Genomic DNA, 24757 nt, shown 5'->3' with positions numbered 1-24757 from the left:
CCCTCTCTAAGCGGTTTACAGCCTCTTTTACCCCCGACAATCGAGGTCCTCATTTGACCCACTTCGGAAGGATGGAAGGCTGAATCTATCCTGAGATGATCAGGATCAAACTCTTAGCTGTGGGCAGAGTAAGCCTTCAATATTGCATTCTAACCACTGGGAGGGAGGGAGGGAAGGAGGGAGGGAGGAAGGAAGGAAGATAGGAAGGAAGGAAGGAAGGAAGGAAGGAAGGGGAAATTCCCTTTATCTTACAAAGGAAGGAAGGAAGGAAGGAAGGAAGGAAGGAAGGAAGGAAGGAAGGAAGGAAGGAAGGAAGGATCCAAGTCTTCGGAGAGGGGCGCCATACAAATCTAATAAATTATTATTAATTATTATTATTAAGGGAGGGAGGGAGGGAAGGGATGAGAAGGGAGGAAGGGTACGTAGACTTTTACACCGCTTCACAGTGTTTTTACAGCCCTCTCTAAGTTGTTTACAGAGTCAGCCTCTTGCCCCTAACAATCTGGGTCCTCATTTGACCCAACTCGGAAGGATAGAAGGCTGAGTCAGGATCAAACTCCTGGCTGTGGGCAGAGTTAGCCTTCAATACTGTATTCTAACCAGTGGGAAGGAAGGGAGGGAGGAAGGAAGGAAGAGAAGAAAGAAGAAAGGAAGAAAGAAGGAAGGAAGGAAGGAAGGAAGGAAGGAAGGAAGGAAGGAAGGAAGGGCACGTAGATCTATAAACCGCTCCACAGTGTTTTTCAGCCCGCTCTTAGCGGTTTACAGAGTCAGCATATTGCCCCCCAACAATCTGGGTCCTCATTTGACTGACCTCGGAAGGATGGAAGGCTGAGTCCACTCTGAGCCGGTGAGGATTGAACTCTTGGCTGAAGGCAGAGTCAGCCCGCAAGTCTGCATTTTAACTGCTACACCAACTACGGTTCTTGTAAGGCATCAGATTTTGTTGGACCACTACAGAGCAAGTCGGCTCTCAAAAGAGCTCGAGAGAGAAATCTGCTAAATCCAAGAACAAGGAAGCTGAAATCTAAGCCCGTATAGTCTGGAGGACAGAAGGAAAAGGGGGGACATGATCGAACATTTAAATATGTTAAAGGGTTAAATAAGGTCCAGGAGGGAAGTGTTTTTAATAGGAAAGTGAACACAAGAACAAGGGGACACAATCTGAAGTTAGTTGGGGGAAAGATCAAAAGCAACGTGAGAAAATATTATTTCACTGAAAGAGTAGTAGATCCTTGGAACAAACTTCCAGCAGACGTGGTTGGTAAATCCACAGTAACTGAATTTAAACATGCCTGGGATAAACATATAGAAACATAGAAACATAGAAGACTGACGGCAGAAAAAGACCTCATGGTCCATCTAGTCTGCCCTTATACTATTTTCCTGTATTTTATCTTACAATGGATATACAGTGTTCCCTCGATTTCCGCGGGGGATGTGTTCCGAGACCGCCCGCGAAAGTCGAATTTCCGCGAAGTAGAGATGCGGAAGTAAATACACCATTTTTGGCTATGGACAGTATCACAAGCCAGCCCTTAAGACTTTAAACCCCTAAATTACCATTTCCCATTCCCTTAACAACCATTTACTCACCATTATTACTGGTACTATCCATTGAATAAGATACTTAATGATCCTGATATTTATAAACCTAATTATTATTAATAATTTTTTTTTGTTATTTATTTGCAAAAATTACTAGTTTGGCAATGACATATGATGTCATTGGATGGGAAAAAACCGCAAAGTATTTTTTAATTAATATTTTTTGAAAAACCGTGGTATAGGCTATTTGCTAAGTTCGAACCCGCAAAAATCGAGGGAACACTGTATGTTTATCCCAGGCATGTTTAAATTCAGTTACTGTGGATTGACCAACCACGTCTGCTGGAAGTTTGTTTCAAGGATCTACTACTCTTTCAGTAAAATAATATTTTCTCACGTTGCTTTTGATCTTTCCCCCAACTAACTTCAGATTGTGTCCCCTTGTCCTTGTGTTCACTTTCCTATTAAAAACACTTCCCTCCTGGACCTTATTTAACCCTTTAACATATTTAAATGTTTCGATCATGTCCCCCCTTTTCCTTCTGTCCTCCAGACTATACAGATTGAGTTCATTAAGTCTTTCCTGATACGTTTTCTACTTAAGACCTTCCACCATTCTTGTAGCATATATCCATTGTAAGATAAAATACAGGAAATAGTATAAGGGCAGACTAGATGGACCATGAGGTCTTTTTCTGCCATCAGTCTTCTATGTTTCTAAGCCGGATCAAAGATAGCCAAGTCCACTCAAACTCTCATGGTCCGTCCCCCACCCCGATGTAGCAGGTCTTTCTTGACCAAATATGGCACCTGTGAAGTGGGAAATCCCCCCCCCCCCCCGCCAGCTCATTTCATGGTCACGAGACTCTCTTTGCCTCTGTTGTTCCCCAGCTGCAAAACGGCTGCCGCACCAGCTGTTTGGAGGCTGAGAATCCCAGCTTATAGAGAATCATCTCTATAAACAGAAACGCCTGATTGGTTTTATTTATGAATGTATTCATATCCAACCACCTTTGTCTTTATAAACAACTCCTCGATTTGCAAAAAGCTCATTTAGTGATTGTTCGAAGCCCCGGCAGCATTGGAAAAAGAGACTTACAACCGCGTTTCACTCTTAGGTTCGCCTGATTCAAATTCAAATGTTTGGCAATTGACTCACTTAACAATCGTGGTCGTAATTAAACAACTAGGCCAATTCGCTTAATGACGGAGGCAGGAAATGGGGACAAAGCTATCTTAACGACAACTGTTAAGAAAAGCAAATGCAATCTGTCAAAAACATGACATAGAATTAGAAGAATTATTTAAAATAAAAACCACAAAAAAGTTAAATATTTGGGCCTTTGGATTATGGCAAATTGTAGTACCATTAAAGATGAAAAATTAATCACTGATATACAAAAGGATTTCACCCGATGGTGCAACATCTAGCCAACAAATATTATTATAAACAACTGAAACTGAGGGGAAATCTACAGCTACCATACAACTGAAATTATAGGTCGTATGTGATCGAAATGTCATCGACAGTTGACATAACATTTCTCTCTTTCCCTCTAATCGTCAAGCGTGGGGGAACCCCCTGCCTATGTAGTTTTTTGTGTATGATATGACTGTATGTATGTTTTTATATATTGGGGTTTCTTGTTTTTTAGACTTTTAAAATGTATTATTGTTATTTTAGACTCTAACTATTAGATTTGTCATTATGTATTGCTTTTATCATTTGCCAACATTTGAGAAACCTTTGAATTCTTGATCCTATCCAACTCTATCCAATTCTTGATCCTATCCAAGAGTTGGTTATGACCTATAAAGCCCTTCATGGCATCGGACTAGAATATCTCCCGGACCGCCTTCTGCCGCACGAATCCCAGCGATCAGTTAGGTCCCACAGAGTTGGCCTTCTCCGGTTTCCATCAACTAAACAATGTCGTCTGGCGAGACCTAGGGGAAGAGCCTTCTCTGTGGCGGCCCCGACCCTCTGGAACCATCTCCCCCCAAAGATTAGGATTGCCCCCACCCTCCTTGCCTTTCATAAACTCCTTAAAACCCACCTCTGCCGTCAGGTATGGGGGAATTGAAACATCTCCCCTGGCCTATATAGTTTATGCATGGTATGTTTGTGTGTATGTCTTGCTTTTAAATAAGTTTTTTTAAAGATATTTTAATTACAGTGAACCCTCGAGTTTCGCGTCCTCAAGTATCGCGAAAGGGCTATTTCGCGAGTTTTCAACCCGGAAGTAAACTCCACCATCTGCGCATGCGTGCCCTTCCACGCATGCGTAGATGGTGGAGTTTCCCCGCCGGGCAGAGGCTTCCCTGGGTCTTCCCCCTTCCCCCAGAGGCTTCCCTGGGACACCCCAGCTCCGCTCCCCAGCTGGGAAGCGGATCTAGGGAGTCCCCACCGCGCGCGCGTTGCTGGGGAAAGCGCGCGCGCTTGGGGACATCCCAGCTCCGCTCCCCAGCTGGGAAGCGGATCTAGGGAGTCCCCACCGCGCGCGCGTTGCTGGGGAAAGCGCGCGCGCTTGGGGACATCCCAGCTCCGCTCCCCAGCTGGGAGGCGGATCTAGGGAGTCCCCACCGCGCGCGCGTTGCTGGGGAAAGCGCGCGCGCTTGGGGACATCCCAGCTCCGCTCCCCAGCTGGGAAGCGGATCTAGGGAGTCCCCACCGCGCGCGCGTTGCTGGGGAAAGCGCGCGCGCTTGGGGACATCCCAGCTCCGCTCCCCAGCTGGGAAGCGGATCTAGGGAGTCCCCACCGCGCGCGCGTTGCTGGGGAAAGCGCGCGCGCTTGGGGACATCCCAGCTCCGCTCCCCAGCTGGGAAGCGGATCTAGGGAGTCCCCACCGCGCGCGCATTGCTGGGGAAAGCGCGCGCGCTTGGGGACATCCCAGCTCCGCTCCCCAGCTGGGAAGCGGATCTAGGGAGTCCCCACCGCGCGCGCGTTGCTGGGGAAAGCGCGCGCGCTTGGGGACATCCCAGCTCCGCTCCCCAGCTGGGAAGCGGATCTAGGGAGTCCCCACCGCGCGCGCGTTGCTGGGGAAAGCGCGCGCGCTTGGGGACATCCCAGCTCCGCTCCCCAGCTGGGAAGCGGAGCTAGGGAGTCCCCAAGCACGCGCGCACCCCAGGCGCGAGCAACGGGGTGGGCGGGCGAAGGGCGGGCGGCAGTGGAAGCAAAAACACCATCTGCGCACGCGCAGATGGTGTTTTTACTTCCGCACCGCTACTTCGCTAAAAATCGATCATCGCGTGGGGTCCTGGAACGGAACCCTCGCGATGATCGAGGGTTCACTGTATTAGATTTGTTATTATATATTGTTTTACTATTGTGAGCTGCCCCGAGTCTACGGAGAGGGGCGGCATACAAATCTAATAAATAATAATAATAATAATAATAATAATAATAATAATAATAATAATCTTTTTTCTTTAATTTTCTTACTTTATTTTATTTCTAATCTTTCCTTTATTCTCTCATCTGTACAATTCATATTATTGTTCTATTGTGTATTATTATATGTCCTTTTTAAAAAATGTATATACAGTATTCAATAAAGATTATTTTTTGAAAAAAAAATTGTTGCACTTAGAACAAAAAAATTGAGCTCGGTTGCTGGTCATACGTTGAGGACTACCGGTATTCAGGGTTTAGGGGAGAAGGAGTGTGGGATGGTAGTGTTTTCAGAAGCCACCCTGCCTGGATTGTGAGAAAGTTACCCTGTGGAGGAAGAAGCGAGGAAGGAACGGTGCAGAAACAGTAATGACGGGCTAATCCAGACGCCTTTGTTCCGAAGCGGCCTTCCTTTGCTGCCTCAACCGATAAAGTTGCAAACCATCATCATCGTGGTGACGGTGCTGTGCTATTGATGGCGGGCAGCGTCTCCCCTGGAGACTGTCAAGAGCTTCTCTCTGCCACTCAAAGATAACAAAAACAAAGTAGTTTTTGGCTGCTTTGATGGGGGAGACGCAAAGAGCTCCCACCAGGCTACTTCACTTGCCTTTCATCTCGCCCTTCGTGTGAACTCCCTTCGCACTTTTCACCGACGGCGTGCAGCTGGAAAGGGGGGGCGGCAAAGGAGGTGAGCTTGGGAAGGGCACGCTGGATTAGAAGGCAGGATCCAGTGTTCCCGGGCTAGGATCTATGATGGATCTGCAGAGCCAAGACCGGATTCGAACCAAGGAAGGTTTGCTTGCTTGGAAAACCGTGAAGCTGAGTTACTCATTCACTCACTCACTCATTCATTCATTTAGACCAGTGGTTTTCAACCAGTGTGCCGTGGCACACTAGTGTGCCGCGAGACATGGTCAGGTGTGCCGCGAAGCTCAGAGAGAAAGAAAGCAAGAGAGAGAAAAGGCAAGAGAGAAAGAACAAGAGAAAGAAAGAGAGAGAAAGAAAGAAAGCAAGAGAGAGAGAGAAAGAGAGGGAGGGAAGGAGAGAGAGAAAGACATAGAGGGAGGGAGGGAGGGAGGGAGAGAGCAAAAAAGAGGAAGGAAGGAAGGAAGAGAAAGAAAGAGGAATGGAGAGAGAAAAAAGAAAGAGAAAGGAAGGGAGAGAAAGAGGGAGGGAGAAAGAAATAGAGTGAAGGGGAGGAAGAGAGAAAGAGAGAATTTTTTGTCCAAACTTTTTTTACCCCCCCCCCCCCCCCGCTCAATGTGCCCCAGGGTTTCGTAAATGTAAAAAATGTGCCGCGGCTCAAAAAAGGTTGAAAATCACTGATTTAGACTTACCGTATTTTTCAGAGTATAAGGCGCACCTTTTTCCTCCCTAAAAAAGGCTGAAAATTCAGGTGTCTCTTATACTCTATGTAGCTCTTTTTTGAAGCTTTCCCCCCTTAACTAGGTGCTAATGATCTTCCCAGCTCTTACCTTGCAGGTACTTTCATTGTTACTCTCTGCTAACAATTAGATTTAGATTAGATTTATTGGATTTATATGCCGCCCCTCTCCGTAGACTCGGGGCGGCTCACAACAATGGTAAAAAAACAATACATAGTAACCAATCTGATATTTAGCAATCTAAATTACAGTTTTAGGTTAAAAAATCCAAAAGAAACCCCAATATATAAAAAAACAAGCACACAATCGAATCATACACAGAAACTACATGGGCAAGGGGGTGATGTTTCAATTCCACCATGCCTGACAGCAGAGGTGGGTTTTAAGGAGTTTCCGAAAGGCAAGGAGGGTGGGGGCAATCCTAATCTCTGGGGGGAGCTGGTTCCAGAGGGTCGGAGCCACCACAGAGAAGGCTCTTCTCCTGAATCCCGCCAGACGACATTGTTTAGTCGACGGGACCCGGAGAAGGCCCACTCTGTGGGACCTAACCGGTCGCTGGGATTCGTGCGGCAGAAGGCAGTCCCGGAGATATTCTGGTCCGATGCCATGATGTTTTCCAAGCTCTGTCTTTGCAGTTTTTTCCATTGCTCTAACATGCTCCAAATGTTTCTTTCCAGCCCTAATCAGGTGCTAGCAATATTCTCAGCTCTTACCCGCTTGCAAGCTCTTTCGCAGTTACTCTCTGTGAATAATGTTTTACAAACCCTGTCACTGTAGGGTTTTTCTTATTGTTCTACTTGCTCCGAATGTTTCTTTCCAGCTCTAACCAGATGCTAACAATGTTCCTAGCTCTTACTGGCTTTTATTTATTTATTTATTAATCAGATTTGTATGCCGCCCCTCTCCGCAGACTCGGGGCGGCTCACAGCAATCGCCATACAATGTAAACAAATCCAATATTTAAATTAATTTTAAAACACCACAAGTTAAAACCAATCATACACACTAGCATACCATACATAAATTTTATAAGCCTAGGGGGAAGGAACATGTCAATTCCCCCATGCCTGACGACAGAGGTGGGTTTTAAGGAGCTTACGAAAGGCTAGGAGGGTGGGGGCAACTCTGATATCTGGGGGGAGTTGATTCCAAAGGGTCGGGGCCGCCACAGAGAAGGCTCTTCCCCTGGGTCCCGCCAAACGACATTGTTTAGTTGACGGGACCCGGAGAAGGCCAACTCTGTTTTGCAAGATCTTTCTTAGGGCTTGCAAGATCTTTCATTGTTACTCTGCGAAAAATGTTTTCCAAGCCCTAAGTTTTTTCAAGGTTTTCTTTCATTGCTCAACTTGCTCCAAATGTTTCTTTCCAGGTGATAACAATGTTCCCAGTTCTTACTGGATTGCAAACTCTTTCATTGTTACTCTCTACAAATAAGGTTTTTTAAAAGCCTTAACCAGGGGATAAAATAATGTGCTGAAGCACATCTCACTTAAGCGCAAATATTTGGGGCTCCATTCTGATCATTAAGCTGACAACTACCTGTATTCTAGCTGGTGGTTACGACTTCCTGCTCATTTGGGTCTTTAAGTCAGCTAAAGTTATCAACCAGCCTCCGACATGGTGGAATGGAAAAGTGTCGACACGATGAATTGAAGTTCTTGTTTCACTATTTCTCAGAGACCTAAAGTGGGTTTTTTCTTCTTCGTTGTTTGGAAACCAGATGTTCTTTGTATAATAATTTTTTATTTTTTTTTTAAGTCCAAGTGAAGCCCACTTTCTTGAAAAAATGAACTGGCAAGCAAACTCTGAGAAGGTGAGAAAAAGTTTTGGTCACCACACTACAAAAGTCCAAGGAGAGATTCAACCTGGAAATAAGGAGGAAGTTTCTGACGGTGAGAGCGATCAACCAGTGGAAGGGCTTGCCTGCAGAGGTGGTGGACGCTCCAACACTAGAGACCTTTAAGAAAAGACCGGACTGCTATTGGACTAGTGTGATGTAGGGTCTCCTGCACCAGCAAGGGGTTGGACTAGATGACCTGCAAGGTCCCTTCCAAAAACAACAACAACAACAATAATTGATGATCCATACTTTCTTTTTCTCCAAATCACATCAGACATCATAAAAAACTTCAGAAGAGAAGGATTTAGGGGTAGTGATTTCTGACAGTCTCAAAATGGGTGAGCAGTGCAGTCAGGCGGTAGGGAAAGCAAGTAGGATGCTTGGCTGCATAGCTAGAGGTATAACAAGCAGGAAGAGGGAGATTGTGATCCCCTTATATAGAGCGCTGGTGAGACCACATTTGGAGTACTGTGTTCAGTTCTGGGGACCTCCACCTACAAAAAGATATTGACAAAATTGAACGGGTCCAAAGCAGTGTTCCCTCTAATTTTTTTTGGGGGTGGGCGGAAAAGTATAGTGTCTGAGCGGCAGTCCCTTTGGGACTGGGCAGCACAGAAATAATAAATAAATAAATAAATAAATGAATGAATGAATGAATGAATGAACGAACGAACGAACGAACAAACAAACAAACAAACAAACAAACAAACAAAAAACCCACCCTGTTTTGTCGCAGAGAATTTCAAAATAAAATACTGTATTGTGTGTCTATAACAGTGAGCTCATAATAGGGCAACTCTATCAATATCAAAACGCCACTTAAATAGTTGAGCTAGTTTCAAACTAGATTTTGATTTTCTTTCTCTCTTCCTTACTCCCATTCTTTTTCTTTCTCTTTTCCTTCCTCTCTTTTTTCTATCTGTTTCTCTCTCTCTCCTTCCCTCTCACTCTTTCCCTCTCGGCTTCTGGGCAGGTCTGGAAAACTCTGAGTTGATGATGATTTTTAAGTGAGCGATTGCTCTCTGCTCAGCTTAGAGGGAACTATGGTCCAAAGACGGGCTACAAGAATGGTGGAAGGTCTTAAGCATAAAATGTATCAGGAAAGACTTCATGAACTCAGTCTGTATAGTCTGGAGGACAGAAGGAAAAGGGGGGACATGATCGAAACATTTAAATATGTGAAAGGGTTAAATAAGGTTCAGGAGGGAAGTGTTTTTAATAGCAAAGAGAACACAAGAACAAGGGGGCACAATCTGAAGTTAGTTGGGGGAAAGATCAAAAGCAACGTAGTATATCCTTGGAACAAACGTCCAGCAGACGTGGTTGGTAAATCCACAGTAACTGAATTTAAACATGCCTGGGATAAACATATATCCATTGTAAGATAAAATACAGGAAATAATATAAGGGCAGGCTAGATGGACCATGAGGTCTTTTTCTGCCGTCAGTCTTCTATGTTTCTATGATTGTGGAGAAAAAGAAAGTATGGATCATCGACATCGCAATCCCAGGGGACAGCAGAATTGAGGAGAAGCAGCTAAAGAAATTAGTGAAGTATGAAGATCTAAAAATCGAGCTGCAACGACTCTGGCATAAGCCCATGAAAGTGGTCCTTGGCATGCTGGCTGCAGTGCCAAAGGATCTCAGTGGACATTTGAAAACCATCGGAATTGACAAAATCTCCATCTGCCAATTGCAAAAGGCGGCTTTACTGGGATCAGCACACATAGTTCGCTGCTACATCGCGCAGTCCTAGGTGCTTGGGAAGCGCCCGACAGGTGGTGAAATACGAAATCCAGCATAGTGATCTCGTTTGCTGTGTTGTATTGATAATAATAATAATAATAAACCTGTAGCAAGAGCTATTTTATCCTGATGACAATTCTGCCAAACGCATTACCTGTAAAGGTGGCTGAAGGCACGAATCAAAGAGACACCGCTTTTCTTCGCGGTCACACATGTAAGGTGGCTGCAAGGATGTTATAAGAAGCTTGCGGGCTCGGTGTCTGTGAAATGGACTGGCAATTGCCCCCCCAAATAAGACACGCATAAGACGATCTTCCCGAGGCCGCGCAGAAATGCCTTTTGAGCGGTCCGCGTGGCTTTATGCAACAGATGTAGAAGCAGCAGGGGAGCCTGCCTGAATCCAGCTGATCCGCCAAATCGGGGAAAGTTATAAATAGAGACTCGCATCATTAAAGGCTTCCAAGCACAAGAGTCCCCTTTGCCGGAGAAGCAGGACACAGCCAATTGGCTTGCTCCGCCATCCAATTCCTCCAACGTAAACTGCCTGCTGGTTGTCAAGATGCTGAGCGGCTCTGATCCGACGCCCGTTATGGGGATGTGTTTAATCTATTAGCCTCTCGCCTGGAAAAGGGAAGGAGGTTCTGGCTCCTCACCACCGAACGCTTGACGGGCTCTTCGGCACCAGAAGATTAGTTGGCTTCTAACAAGCTCGGCTACTTTGAGGAAAGGACCATGTAGGGCAGGGTCTCAAGGCTCACAGGCTGTATACAGCCTGCCGGATGCTTAGATTTGGCCTGTAGGCCCGTTAGGGCCGCAGGGAAAGACTGGCCCGTGGTGCGTCTGCCAGTGAAAATGGAGCTCAGGATGGCCACGCAAAGCCCTTCTGGGCTCTGTTTTTGGCCGCAACAGCCCCCTGCAGTCCTCCACCAGCTCAATTTTTACTGGTGGAGGACTGCAGGAGGCCATTGTGGCTGAAAACAGAGCCTGGGAGGGCTTCACGTGGCCTTGCCAAGCTCTATTTTTGCTGGCAGAGGACTGCAGGAGACCATCGTGGCTAAAAACAGAGCCCGAGAGGGCTTCACGTGGCCTTGCCAAGCTCTATTTTTGCTGGCAGAGGACTGCAGGAGACCATCGTGGTTGAAAACAGAGCCTGGGAGGGCTTCACGTGGCCTTGCCAAGCTCTATTTTTGCTGGCAGAGGACTGCAGGAGACCATCGTGGCTGAAAACAGAGCCTGGGAGGGCTTCACGTGGCCTTGCCAAGCTCTATTTTTGCTGGCAGAGGACTGCAGGAGACCATCGTGGCTGAAAACAGAGCCTGGGAGGGCTTCACGTGGCCTTGCCAAGCTCTATTTTTGCTGGCAGAGGACTGCAGGAGACCATCGTGGCTGAAAACAGAGCCTGGGAGGGCTTCACGTGGCCTTGCCAAGCTCTATTTTTGCTGGCAGGACTGCAAGAGACCATCGTAGCTAAAAACAGAGCCCGAGAGGGCTTCACGTGGCCTTGCCAAGCTCTATTTTCGCCAGAAGAGGACTGAAGGAGGCAGTTGTGGCAAAAAAATTGAGCCTCGATGAGGGACTTTGAGATGGCCATGTCCCCTGATCATGCCCCCTCCCCCAGCCTCCCAAGAAGCAAGGTCCTTAGGTGGCCAGAAGAACTCACAACAGTCAACAGTGGCTGGGCCTTGAACATCTGTCCTCTAAAGCAGGAATAGGAAACCACAATACCCAGATCTCCCTGCTATTGACAATGCAATCCAGAGCCAACAGGAATTGGTTACATCCCTACGTAACTGAGTAAGATGCGAAGGAAGACAGGAAAGTTCTCAGAACTTGGATTCAACCCACGGCAGATGAACCAGTCTGGCTGGTCAGCCTGTTCCTTAGGGAGTTGCTTGCTTACAAGGTCCAAGGGATGCTTTGCATTATCAGCTGCCCAAAACAAGCAACGCCTGACCGAGGACCTGCTTTTTTCAAGAAGCAGAATAACCCAAACTTGCAGAGCTATGCTGGCTGGAGAATTCTAGGAGTTGAAGTCCACAAGACTTAAAAGCTGCTAAGAACGTGAGAGCCTAAGAAGAGCCAGGCTGAATCGGGCCAAAGCCCATCGAGTCCAGCATTCTGTGTCACACAGTGGCCCACCAATTGTCCATGGGGATCTTGAACAGAAAGAAAAGGCAAAACCCTCCTTTTCCCTTGACCCCACAACAAATGGGACCCAAGGGAACCCTGCCTGCCTCAAGCAACATAAAGGTGGCACTTGGACAACCACCAATACAGTAGTCCCTCGCTATACCGCGCTTCACCTACTGCGGCTTCACTTCATCGCGGGTTTCTGAGGAAGTCGATCGGCAGATTTAAACAGCCTGCCGAACTCGATCGGCAGGTTTTTCAAAAAAAATAATAATCTAGAATTGTAAATACTGTATTTAATTACTGTATCTAAAATAAATACTGTGTGGGAAGGGTTTATAAACACTAAAAACAATGAAAACTTACCAAACAATTACAATATAAATACTTAAATAAGTACTATCAGTCGATAAATTCCCCATCGCGGATTTCACCTATCGCGGCCAGGTCTGGAACGTAACACCAGCGATAGGTGAGGGACTACTGTACACTTAGCATCCATGAATCTGTCTATTCCTGCCCTGAAGCTATCCCGGCTGACAGCTGTCACGACCTCTTCTGGAAGGAAATTCCATAAACCAAGGACCCTCTGGATGAAGAAATATTTCCCTTTATTTGTCCTTTCTTACCTATTTATTTATTTATTCAATTTTTATGCCACCCTTCTCCTATTATAGAGCCAGCCTATTGCCCCCACAATCCGGGTCCTCATTTTACCCACCTTGGAAGGATGGAAGGTTGAGTCAACCTTGAGCCGGTGATGAGATTTGAACCGCTGACCTATGAGCTTTAGGGAGGAGCCCCTCGTCCTAGTATTGTGTGATAGAGAAAATAATTTCCCTCTATCCACTTTTTCTATCCCATGCATGATTTTATACGCTTCGATCCAGTCAGCCCTTAAACGCCGTCTTTCAAGGTTGAAGAGACCAAGGCGTTGCAACCTGGTTTCACAAGGGAGGCACTCCATTTCCTTGATCATTCTTGTTGCCCTTTTTTGCACCTTTTCCAGTTCCAGGTTTGAAGACCTCTTGATGTGAGGTGTTAGGTGTCCAAGTGCCAAGATGTCCAAGTGCCAACTCTATGTTGGTTGAGGCAGGCAGGATTCCCTTGGGCCCAATTTGCTGGGGGTCAAGGGAAAGGGAGGGTTTTGCCTTCTCTTTCTGCTCAAGATCCCCATGGACAATTGGTGGGGCCACTGTGTGACACATAATAATAATAATAATAATAATAATAATAATAATAATAATAATAATAATAATTATTATTATTATTATTATTATTATTTATTAGATTTGTATGCCGCCCCTTTCCGAAGACTCGGGGCGGCTCACAACAACGATAAAAACAATATAATACTGGCACAAATCTAATATAAAAAAAACATAAAAACCCTATCATAATTAAAAACCAAACAGCACATACATACCAAACATAAATTATAATAAGCCTGGGGGAAAGGTGTCTCAAATCCCCCATGCCTGGCGGTATAGGTGGGTCTTAAGTAGTTTACGGAAGACAAGGAGGGTGGGAGCAGTTCTAATCTCCGGGGGGAGTTGATTCCGGAGGGCCGGGGCCGCCACAGAGAAGGCTCTTCCCCTGGGGCCCACCAGACGACATTGTTTAGTGGACAGGACCCGGAGAAGGCCAACTCGGTGGGACCTTATCGGCCGCTGGGATTCGTGAGGTAGCAGGTGGTTCCGGATGTATTCTGGTCCAATGCCAATGCTGGACTCGAAGGGCTTGTTGCTCGTATCCTAGGATTTTTATTAATCTTGATTGTTTCTTCATTGCTTATTTGTCCCCTATGACAATCATTAAGTGTTGTACCACATGATTCTTGACAAATCTATATTTTCTTTTACATACACTAAGATCATATGCACCAAGGCAAATTCCTTGTGTGTCCAATCACACTTTGCCAATAAAGAATTCTATTCTATTCTATTCTATTCCATTCTTTGGCCCGATTCAGCATGGCTCTTCTTATGTTCTTATGTGTAGCAAAGCTCATCCCTACCACTCCCCTGGACATCTGGAAACAGAAGTTGGGAGAGGAAGAGTAGTGCAGTGTTTCCCAACTTTGGCAACTGGAAGATATTTGGACTTCAACTCCCAGAATTCTCCAGTCAGCGAACACTGGCTGGGGAATTCTGGGAATTGAAGTCCAGATACCTTCAAGTTGCCAAGGTTGGGAAACACTGGAGTAGTGGAACAGAGGGGCCCTGGTTATCTCCGAGTTTGCCTAATCTGTATAAATATTGCCCACCCAACCCAAAGGGACATAAACCATCCGCTAAACGTCTCGGGAGGTGGGAAGAGAGGAGGCATGGGAGCTTTGTGACAGCTCCGTGCTTTGAGAACGCTTTCGCCAAGGGAGCTCCTTCCCCCGCCTGCTTTCTTTGCAGCCGTGCAGAGAAGAGTTAAGATTTGCCTCTTGCAGAAGAGAAACCTTTGAAGATTACAGAGCTGGGCTCAGATGATCTCCCCCACGCGCGGAACCGCTGCTCTGTTGTGGTTTGACTCCGACTCTTGTTAGTGCTGCAGTTGCATTATTATCTGATGTCATTTGGGGGGGGGGGTGAGGGCTAAGAGAGTCTCCGAGTCAGACAGTGGAGAAACCTTAACGCCAAAAAAACCCACAACGGATCTCATGCAAAGGAGTCATTCGAGCGGTTGTCGCTCAGAGGAAACGGAAAACCCCAGACTTGCTGAAGGGGATAATTTTGGCCAAGGAATCCCTGTGTGTGTGTGTGTGTGTGTGTGTGTGTGAGAGAGAGAGAGAGAGAGAGACACTGATGGAGATTGCTTTTGGGAAGAGAACTTGCAACTGAATACTTTATGAAACTAGACTTACAATCCTAGGTGTAGAAAGCTTAGAACTACCTCGTCTTAAACCCGACCTAAGCATAGCCCATAAAGCCATCTGCTACAACGTCCTTCCTGTCAACAACTACTATAACTATTTCTCCCTGAAGGGACCTTTTTCCCCCCTCCCCCCCGCCAGAGGAAGTGTGGGAAGAGGGAGGCAAACAGGAGAGGGAGCCCCCTTTGCTGCAGATGATAGACAGACAGACAGACCCCTTTTTGTCCCCATGGCGCCCAGCCAAAAAGCAAGCCGCCACAATCCCTGGCCGGGGACTGGGCAAAGGAGGAGAGAGATAGAGAAGACCGGCTGCTGTTGCCAATTCTACCGCTTAGCATTCCCCCTCATTGAGCTCTACCCCATTTACTTCCACTGAGCCATTCTGGGATTCGAGCGTAAGAGAGGCGGAGAGGCTCCACGGGACAAATGAGGCAAGCGAGCCAAAAAAGCCTCTAGAGTTGTTAACCTGATCCTACGCAGCTTCTGCTCAGGCAATCTCACTCTACTCACAAGAGCCTACAAAACTTTTGCCACACCCATCCTAGACTACTGCTCATCTTTCCGGAGCCCATATCACATCTCAGACATCAACACCCTTGAAAATGTCCAAAGATATTTCACCAGAAGAGCCCTTCACTCCTCCACTCGAAACAGAATATCCTACGAAAATAGACTAACAATCCTGGGCCTAGAAAGCCTAGAACTACGGCGCCTAAAACACGATTTGAGTATTGCCCACAAGATCATATGCTGCAACGTCCTACCGATCAATGACTACTTCAGCTTCAACCGCAATAACACAAGAGCACGCAACAGATTCAAACTTAATACGAACCGCGCCAAACTTGACTGTAAAAAATATGATTTCAACAATCGAGTTATCGAAGCGTGGAACTCATTATCTGACTCAATTGTGTCAACCCCTAACCCCCAACACTTCTCCCTTAGACTCTCCACGATTGACCTCTCCAGGTTCCTAAGAGGCCAGTAAGGGGCGTACATAAGTGCACTGGTGTGCCATACGTCCCCTGTCCAATTGTCTTTCCTTTCTCTCATATATCATATATATTCTCTTCCTTTCATATATCCTCTCCTCTAAGTTCACTTTCACCCTCTTTTATATTATCACATGTCTATTTTTCTTCCTATGTATTTGTGTATTGGACAAATGAATAAATAAATAAATAAATAAAAATAAAGCGAGTGGTGGCTCCCCAAGAGCACACAAACTTTCCGCGAAGCTTCTTCTCTCCTCGAGGCGAAGCTGACCGTCCGGAGCAGCCATGGACGATGCAGCCGCCTGGGATTCAAACCTTAGAGAGGCGGAGAGGCTCCTAAGGACAATGGGGAGCTCGCTTCCCAGGACAGGCCCCATAGCCTTGGCTGACTCACTTGGTTCCAGGCGCCCCCACCAGAAGCTGCCTCGCGCCGCCCGCCTCGCCCACCGCCTGCTTCCCCGAGTGGTCAGAATGCAGTATTGCAGGCTCACTGCCAGGAGTTCAATCCTGACTGTCTCAAGGTCGACTCAGTCTTCCACCTTTCCGAGGTCGGTAAAACCAGGACCCAGATTGTTGGGTGCAAGAGGCTGACTCTAGAAAGAGGGGGGCTGTAAAGCACCGCGAAGCGGTATATAAGTCTATGCACTATTGCTGGGGTTTTTTTTGTTATTTACGGCACAGTGAGCCACCCAGAATCGCTTAATAGCGAGACGGGCGTCCTACAAATTTAATCAATAAGTCAATAATAGCTGGTGGGAGAACCCAGAAGACTTGCTGTCAATCAAAGCCTGACTGCGGGAAAAGGAGCGAAGATGTAATGCTCTGCTTCGCGGGAGAAGTGGTGCAGAAAGGCCTAGCCGAGCAATCATTACATTTTCGGCATTCAGGTCCTTTGAGGATACGTCAGTCTCCAACTGTATTGATTTTATAACTCTTTGAGGACTCGGGGAGGGACGGGGGTAGGGGGAGGCCATTTATTTTAAAAGCAGGTGACAAAGGACTCCCAGCTTTGATTACCGCAGCCCCCATCCCTGAAAACAAAACAAAACGAGTAGGGAGGGATTGGTTGGTTCTCCCGTTCATTCACCTGTTCCTGAAATTGCTCTTGTGACAGGCAGTCAATCAAGTCCACGCAGCCGAGGAGACAGCCGGAGGGATAATCTTTGGGAAATTCCAAATCTGCGGTAAGCGGGAGAGAAAATTATAAGGCAAGCTCACGCGGGGGCCTCCGGTTTCTGCCGTTCTCCACACGGTCCTGATTAGCCTCCGCCAGCCCTCGCGTGTGCGCTCACGCCAGGCTGCTTTTAAATGGTGATTGCACGGTTTGGAAAAAACACACTGGCTTTCTTAGGGAGCCCTGCCGGAAAAATACCCATTTTTGGAGGAAATATTTCATTGCCCATCAGGATTTTAAACCCAGGACTTCCAAATTTCAACTGTTATCCTATGATTGGATTGCTTCTTTGTACCTGGACTATTATTAAGCGCTGTACCATGATTTCTGATGAATGCATCTTTTCTTTTATGTACACTAAGAGCAGATGAACCAAAGACAAATTCCTCATGTTTCCAATCATACTTGGCCAATAAAAAAATCCTATTCTATTCTACTCTACTCTATACTTCACTCTACTCTATTCCCTATTGTATTCTACTCTACTTTATTCTACTCTCCTACTCTACACTTCACTCTACTCTATTTCCTATTCTACTCTACTCTACTCCTCACTCTACTCTATTCCCTATTCTATTCTATTCTACTACTCTACTCTTCACTCTACTCTATTATTCCCTATTCTATTCTACTACTCTACTCTTCACTCTACTCTATTCCCTATTCTACTACTCTACTCTTCACTCTATTCTCTATGCTATTCTACTCTACTCTTCACTCTACTCTATTCCCTATTCTATTCTATTCTATTCTACTATACTCTTCACTCTACTCTATTCCCTATTCTACTCTACTCCTCTACTCTTCACTCTACTCTATTCCCTATTCTATTCTATTTTATTCTACTACTCTACTCTTCACTCTATTCTCTATGCTATTCTACTCTACTCTTCACTCTACTCTATTCCCTATTCTATTCTATTCTATTCTATTCTACTACTCTACTCTACTCTTCACTCTATTCCCTATTCTATTCTATTCTATTCTACTCTATTCTCATTCCCATTGCATCCATTCCATTCCTATTCTTCCAGCCACCATACAGGTAGTGGTCAACTTACAACAGTTCACTTAGTGACCTTTCCTAAGTTACAAGGAACTGAAAACAGTAACTTAGGACCATTTATAGTATGGCTAATTTAACAACGGTGGTGATTCACTTAAAAGAGGTGGAAAGAAAAGATAGTAAAATAGGGCAAAACTCACTTAACAATTTTTTTTCACTTGAGAACAGAAATTTTTTTGGGGGGGGGGTCAATTGTGATCATACATTGAGGACTGAAGGTGACCCTTTTTTATTTATTTATTTATTTATTAGATTTGTATGCCGCCCCTTTCTGTAGACTCGGGGCGGCTCACAACACAATAAAACAGTTCATGACAAATCTAATAATTTAAAATTTAAAATTTAAAATAATAATAATAATAATAATAATAATAATAATTTATTAGATTTGTATGCCGCCCCTCTCCGAAGACTCGGGGCGGCATACAAATCTAATAAATTATTATTATTATTATTAATTATTATTATTATTTTAAATTTTAAATTTTAAATTATTAGAATTTGTCATGAACTGTTTGATTGTTAAGAAACCTCATTTTAAGCAGACATATACACAAGCATACCATACATAAATTATATAGGCCCGGGGGAGATATCTCAATTCCCCCATGCCTGACGACAAAGGTGGGTTTTGAGGAGTTTACGAAAGGCAAGGAGGGTAGGGGCAGTACTAATCTCTGGGGGGAGCTGGTTCCAGAGAGTCAGGGCCGCCACAGAGAAGGCTCTTCCCCTGGGGCCTGCCAACCGACATTGTTTAGTTGACGGGACCTGGAGAAGGCCGACTCTGTGGGACCTAACCGGTCGCTGGGATTCGTGCAGCAGAAGGCGGTCTTGGAGATATTCTGGTCCGCTGCCATGAAGGGTTTTATAGGTCATAACCAACACTTCGAATTGCGACCGGAAATTGATCGGCAAATCAAGGTGAATGTTATGTCACGCAGGCCCTTGAAAACTTTCTCAGGGCTAAGAAACCCCCCCCTGGTGTGGAGCCCATTTCCTGCCTTCCGATTCTCAGACGCACGTGGTAAGGTTTCTGTCTTGAGACGCTCAGCAGACCCGCTTGAGGGGAATTGAGAATTTTTTTAAAAAGAACAAAGGGAAAGGACCCATCGGATAGGTGGGAAAAAATGGTTTGAGAAAAAATGGGGCTCTGGAAAAAATGGTTTGTTAGGCTATAAAAATGCAAAAAAAATACAAAGAAAAAAGAAAAAAAGAAAGACACACCATGTGGAGACGTGCAATGAACGATTAAGCCGGAGGATATGTGTCGGATTTCACCCTGCGAGGGTGGTTTGTGGTTTCACACACTGCATTAACAACAGTCAACTTCAGGTCAATGCTCATTGTTAAATAATCTATGGCTTTACATGACATAAATGTCACCCACTCATAAATAACACGTATACGGTATCTTCTCTTTTCGTTCTCCCTTCCCCGTTTCCTGCCCCCGGGGGCTTTATCTTTCTCTCAAAACCTCCTTTCCCTTTAGAACAACCTCTTGATACCTATTGAACCAAGGCTAAGGAAGGTTTGGTTGTTTTGAAACCACTTCCTTTGTGTGGTCATTTTCATACGCTGGGTAGTCAAAACTGAAATGTTACGTCAAATCGCCAGGGTTGGGAGTGAGAAGGTGAAAAACCAAAGAGGGCACGCACACAAAGAATGGCATCAAAGGGGGGGGGGAACCCCCCTAAGGGTTTCTTTGAAACATTTTGAGCACTTCCCTTTCCTGGTTTTAATATATATGGGATTTTTAGTAGTCATTTTAATTAATTATATTTGTTGTCGTGCTGTTTTTTATGTTCTGTGAGCCGCCCCAAGTCTTCAGAGAAGGGCGGCATACAAATCTTAATAATAATAATAATAATAATAATAATAATAATAATAATAATATTTATTTATTTATTTACTTATTTATTTATTCGATTTTTATGCCGCCCTTCTCCTTAGACTCAGGGCGGCTTACAATATGTTAGCAATAGCACTTTTTTAACAGAGCTAGGCTATTGCCCCCACAATCCGGGTCCTCATTTTACCCACCTCGGAAGGATGGAAGGCTGAGTCAACCTTGAGCCGGTGATGAGATTTGAACCGCTGACGTTCAGATCTACAAGTCAGCTTCAGTGGCCTGCTGCACCACCCCGGCTCACAACAACAACAACAACGACAACAATAATAATAATAATTTCTCTAGCTGCTTCTCAAGGAGACAGCAGAATTGAGGAGAAGCAGCTAGAGAAATTAGTGAAATACGAAGATCTAAAAATCGAGCTGCAACGACTCTGGCATAAGCCCGTGAAAGTGGTCCCAGTGGTACTTGGTACGCTGGGCGCAGTGCCAAAGGATCTCAATGGACATTTGAAAACCATTGGAATTGACAAAATCTCCATCTGTCAATTGCAAAAGGCCGCTTTACTGGGATCGGCAAACATAATTCGCCGCTACATCACGCAGTCCTAGGTGCTTGGGAAGTGCCCGACTGGTGATGAAATACGAAATCCAGCATAGCGATCTTGTTTGCTGTGTTGTACTGACATAATAATAATAATAATAATAATAATAATAATAATAATAATAATAATAATAATCATCATCATCATCGAATAAATAAATAATAATAAAAATTTATTCCTTCTTCCAAAGCACAGCTGATCAATTGTAAGTATAAACCTGGGGGTGGTCGGGCGGGCCCTTTTTCAAGCAGCATCAGAGGACAAAACGTCCAAAAAAAAGTTGGAAAAAGATTTCCCCAAAACATGGCAGCAACTAGATCTGTGATACCATCGTGATGACACCATTCGGTTGCTACGGTTTGGGTGATCCAGTCCAAATGGGGAGGAACCCACCCCTGACCCAGGATAGGCAGGTGTGGAATATTATTAAAGCCCTCCATGGCATGGGACCAGATTACCTCCGGAACCGCCTGCTACCGCACGAATCCCAGTGACTGATAAGGTCCCACAGAGTTGGCCTTCTCCAGGTCCCGTTGACTAAACAATGTCGTTTGGCGGGCCCCAGGGGAAGAGCCTTCTCTGTGGCGGCCCCGGCCCTCTGGAACCAACTCCCGCCGGAGATTAGAACGGCCCCCACCCTCCCTGTCTTTCATAAACTATTCAAGACTCATTTATGCCGCCAGGCATGGGGGAGTTAAGATATTCCTTCCCCCTAGGCCATTACAAGTTATGCATGGTATGTTTGTGTGTATGTCTGGTTTTTATAACAAGGGTTTTTAGTTGTTTTATTAATTGGATTGTTACATGTTGTTTTTATCATTGTTGTTAGCCGCCCCGAGTCTGCGGAGAGGGGCGGCATACAAATCCAATAAATAAATAAATAAATAAGTAAATTATTCTCATTAACCTCTCTGTTGCTTTGCACGTACATTGGACACACGAGGAGATAAATCCCTTGTGTGTTTTAATCACTTGGCCAAATAAAAGTATTCCAATTCCAACTTTTTTTTCACTTTCCTTCCGGCCTCTGAGAAAAAAGACACACCCCCCCCCACAAAGATAAAGGAGGAGGCTTACCTTCCTGAAGCAACATTCGGTAGGTGGCCTCCAGCTCAGAGATTTCCTGGAGGGTTGGCCTTTTGGCCGTGGCTGCTATCCATAGCCGGCCTCTGTGGGACGTGTACCAGATTCGGCCTTCCACCCTGTGGAAGGAAAGGGAAGGATCAGAAAACACAATCTGCCTCCCCTTAAGTTTCTTTGCATGTCACTCCAAAGAATATTTTCTTTGGAAATACTACAGGAAATTCTGGGTCAGTCTTTGGGCCAACCTGACTCTCAGGAGGAGCCTCAACAAACAAATTAGATCACCAGTGAGTGCCTGGAATGATTTTATGTTTAGGGATTTTAACTGCTTTTTATTGTTTTCTACTTGTACACCCCCCAGAGTCAGGAAAGGAGTTGGGCGGCTTAATAAATCTAATATATTAAATTAAATTATAAATCTAATAAATTAAATGGAGAAATGGCCATGGCGAAAGAAGGGATCCAGGCATGGGGGAGTTGAGGTAGCTCTTCCCCCTAGGCCATTACAAGTTATGCATGGTATGTTTGTGTGTATGTTTGGTTTTATAATAGGGGTTTTTAGTTGTTTTTATTATTGGATTGTACATGTTGTGTTTATTATTGTTGTTAGCCGCCCCGAGTCTGCGGAGAGGGGCGGCATACAAATCCAATAAATTATTATTAAATTATTATTATTTAAAAAGCTTGACAACCAAGAAGATGGACAGAAGAGTCAAGATCTTCTAAACAGGTAGAGGCAGTTTTACATCTTCTGAGTTTTGCAACAGAAACTAATGTTTATCCCTGCATATTTACCCAGGAATAATAGCATTTTTTTAATATAGAAAAAAGGGTTCTTAAACACACGCATACTTCTTTCTAGACTCAGAAGACAAGCAAGAAAGAAAGAAAGAAAGGATAGCAGCCAATATTTAATATATACGGGTATAACCAAACCCAATAAAATGAGGAAACCCCAGGGCTTAATTTGTAAAATAGATGAGCACAATTGTACTTTGAAATGCATGTTTATTTTCCCCACCAATGCAAAACTGTTGGGATGGCTGGGACTTTTCACTTCCAACCTGCTGACCTCTAAAATAAGAAGGTTATGTTAAAACCCCTGGTAACCGTAGACTAAGAAGGGGAGGGGAGGGGGAGAAGGAAAGGACTGTCTTGCAATCTTTGGGGGTGGGGGTGGGGGTGGGGAGAAAGGAGGAAGGGAAGAGGTACTGAGGTTATATGTAGATGCTCAACTGGCATTAAGCATTTTTTTCCTCTAAGGAGCTTAGCACACTAAATACGGCCAAGTCCTCTTCATCATTTTGTTAACTCGGAAAGACGGCAAGGAGGAACATTTCGCACACACACCAACTCTGCCAGGACGATTGTTTGCAATATTCAATTCAATTCAATTCAATTTATTCAATTCAATTTATTAGATTTGTATGCCGCACCTCTCCGAAGACTCGGGGCGGTTCACAACAACGATAAAAACAATATTACAATGGCACAAATCTAATATTAAAAATAACTAAAACCCCTATCATAATTAAAACCAAGCAGCACATACATAACAAACATAAATAATAATGAGCCTGGGGGAAGATGTCTCAAATCCCCCATGCCTGGCGGTATAGGTGGGTCTTAAGTAGTTTACGAAGGGCAAGGAGGGTGTGGGCAGTTCTAATCTCTGGGGGGAGTTGATTCCGGAGGGCCGGGGCCACCACAGAGAAGGCTCTTCCCCTGGGGCCCGCCAGACGACATTGTTTAGTCGACGGGACCCGGAGAAGGCCAACTCTGTGGGACCTTTTCGGCCGCTGGCATTCATGCGGTAGCAGGCGGTTCCGGAGGTACTCTGGTCCAATGCCATGTAGGGCTTTAAAGGTCATGACCAACACTTTGAATTGTGACCGGAAACTGATCGGCAGCCAATGCAGGCCATGGAGTGTTGAAGATACGTGGGCGAATCTGGGAAGCCCCACGATGGCTCTCGCGGCCGTGTTCTGCACGATCACGCTTTCAGCACGTTTTTGCTGAAAAAACTCACAAATGGTTTATCAGCGTGATTGGGGTGTAATGTGTTTAAAGTGACATATGAAACATAGAAGGCTGACAGTAGAAAAAGACCTCATGGTCCATCTAGTCTGCCCTTATACTATTTCCTGTATTTTATCTTAGGATGGATCTATGTTTATCCCAGGCATGTTTCAATTCAGTGACTGGATTTACCAACCACGTCTGCTGGAAGTTTGTTCCAAGGATCTACTACTCTTTCAGTAAAATAATATGTTCTCATGTTGCTTTTGATCTTTCCCCCAACTAACTTCAGATTGTGTCCCCTTGTTCTTGTGTTCACTTTCCTATTAAAAACACTTCCCTCCTGAACCTTATTTAACCCTTTAACATATTTAAATGTTTTGATCATGTCCCCCCTTTTCCTTCTGTCCTCCAGACTATACAGATTGAGTTCATTAAGTCTTTCCTGAACCAGCTGATTATTTTTTGACATCCAAGGCCTTACAAACTTGTGATGTTCCCAGGGGTTACAACACTGCATTTAATGACCCCTTTATAAAAGGGATGGGGAACCCAACATATTAAAAAGCATCAGGGGTGGGGGGTGGGAAGCAACATTAAAACATGCAGCAACCCTGTCCCCCCCACTCCTTCAGTTAGAGAGGTGGAAAACAGCGCCGCCTGGTGAATCGTTCGTAAGAGTTAAAAGGTTTAGGCTTAGCAGTAGAATTCTGGGAGTTGAAGTCTGTAGGTTTTTTTAAAAAGTTGGACGCCCTTGATCTACAGGTGAGTCCTTGCTTCATGACTGCCTGTTTAGTGACGGTTTGAAGTTACAACGGCACCAATGGTGGGATTCCAATTTATTTTTTAAATTACCGGTTCTGTGGGCTTGGCTTTATTATTATTTTTATTTATTGGATTTGTATGCCGCCCCTCTCCGGAGACTCGGGGTGGCTAACAGCAATAATAAAACAGCACATAATAACAATCCAATACTAAAAACAGTTCAAAATCCATTATTATAAAAAACCAAACAGACATACCATGCATAAAATTGTAGAGGCCTAGGGGGGAAAGAATATCT

General features: G+C 45.0%; 1 protein-coding gene across 1 annotated transcript in view; it reads right to left on the bottom strand.

Annotated features, from left to right (window-relative positions):
- Positions 1-24757, bottom strand: part of TRIP4 (thyroid hormone receptor interactor 4) — a 45976-nt gene that overhangs the window by 6603 nt on the left and 14616 nt on the right. The window contains 2 exon segments of the mRNA XM_070763056.1: positions 16987-17078; positions 21670-21794. Of these exon segments, the coding sequence (XP_070619157.1) occupies positions 16987-17078; positions 21670-21794 (217 nt within the window).

Source organism: Erythrolamprus reginae, chromosome 10 (assembly GCF_031021105.1).
Source record: "Erythrolamprus reginae isolate rEryReg1 chromosome 10, rEryReg1.hap1, whole genome shotgun sequence".
Lineage (NCBI taxonomy): Eukaryota > Metazoa > Chordata > Lepidosauria > Squamata > Dipsadidae > Erythrolamprus > Erythrolamprus reginae.
Note: the sequence above shows the minus strand (reverse complement) of the source record. Positions and strands in the feature narration are given on the sequence as shown.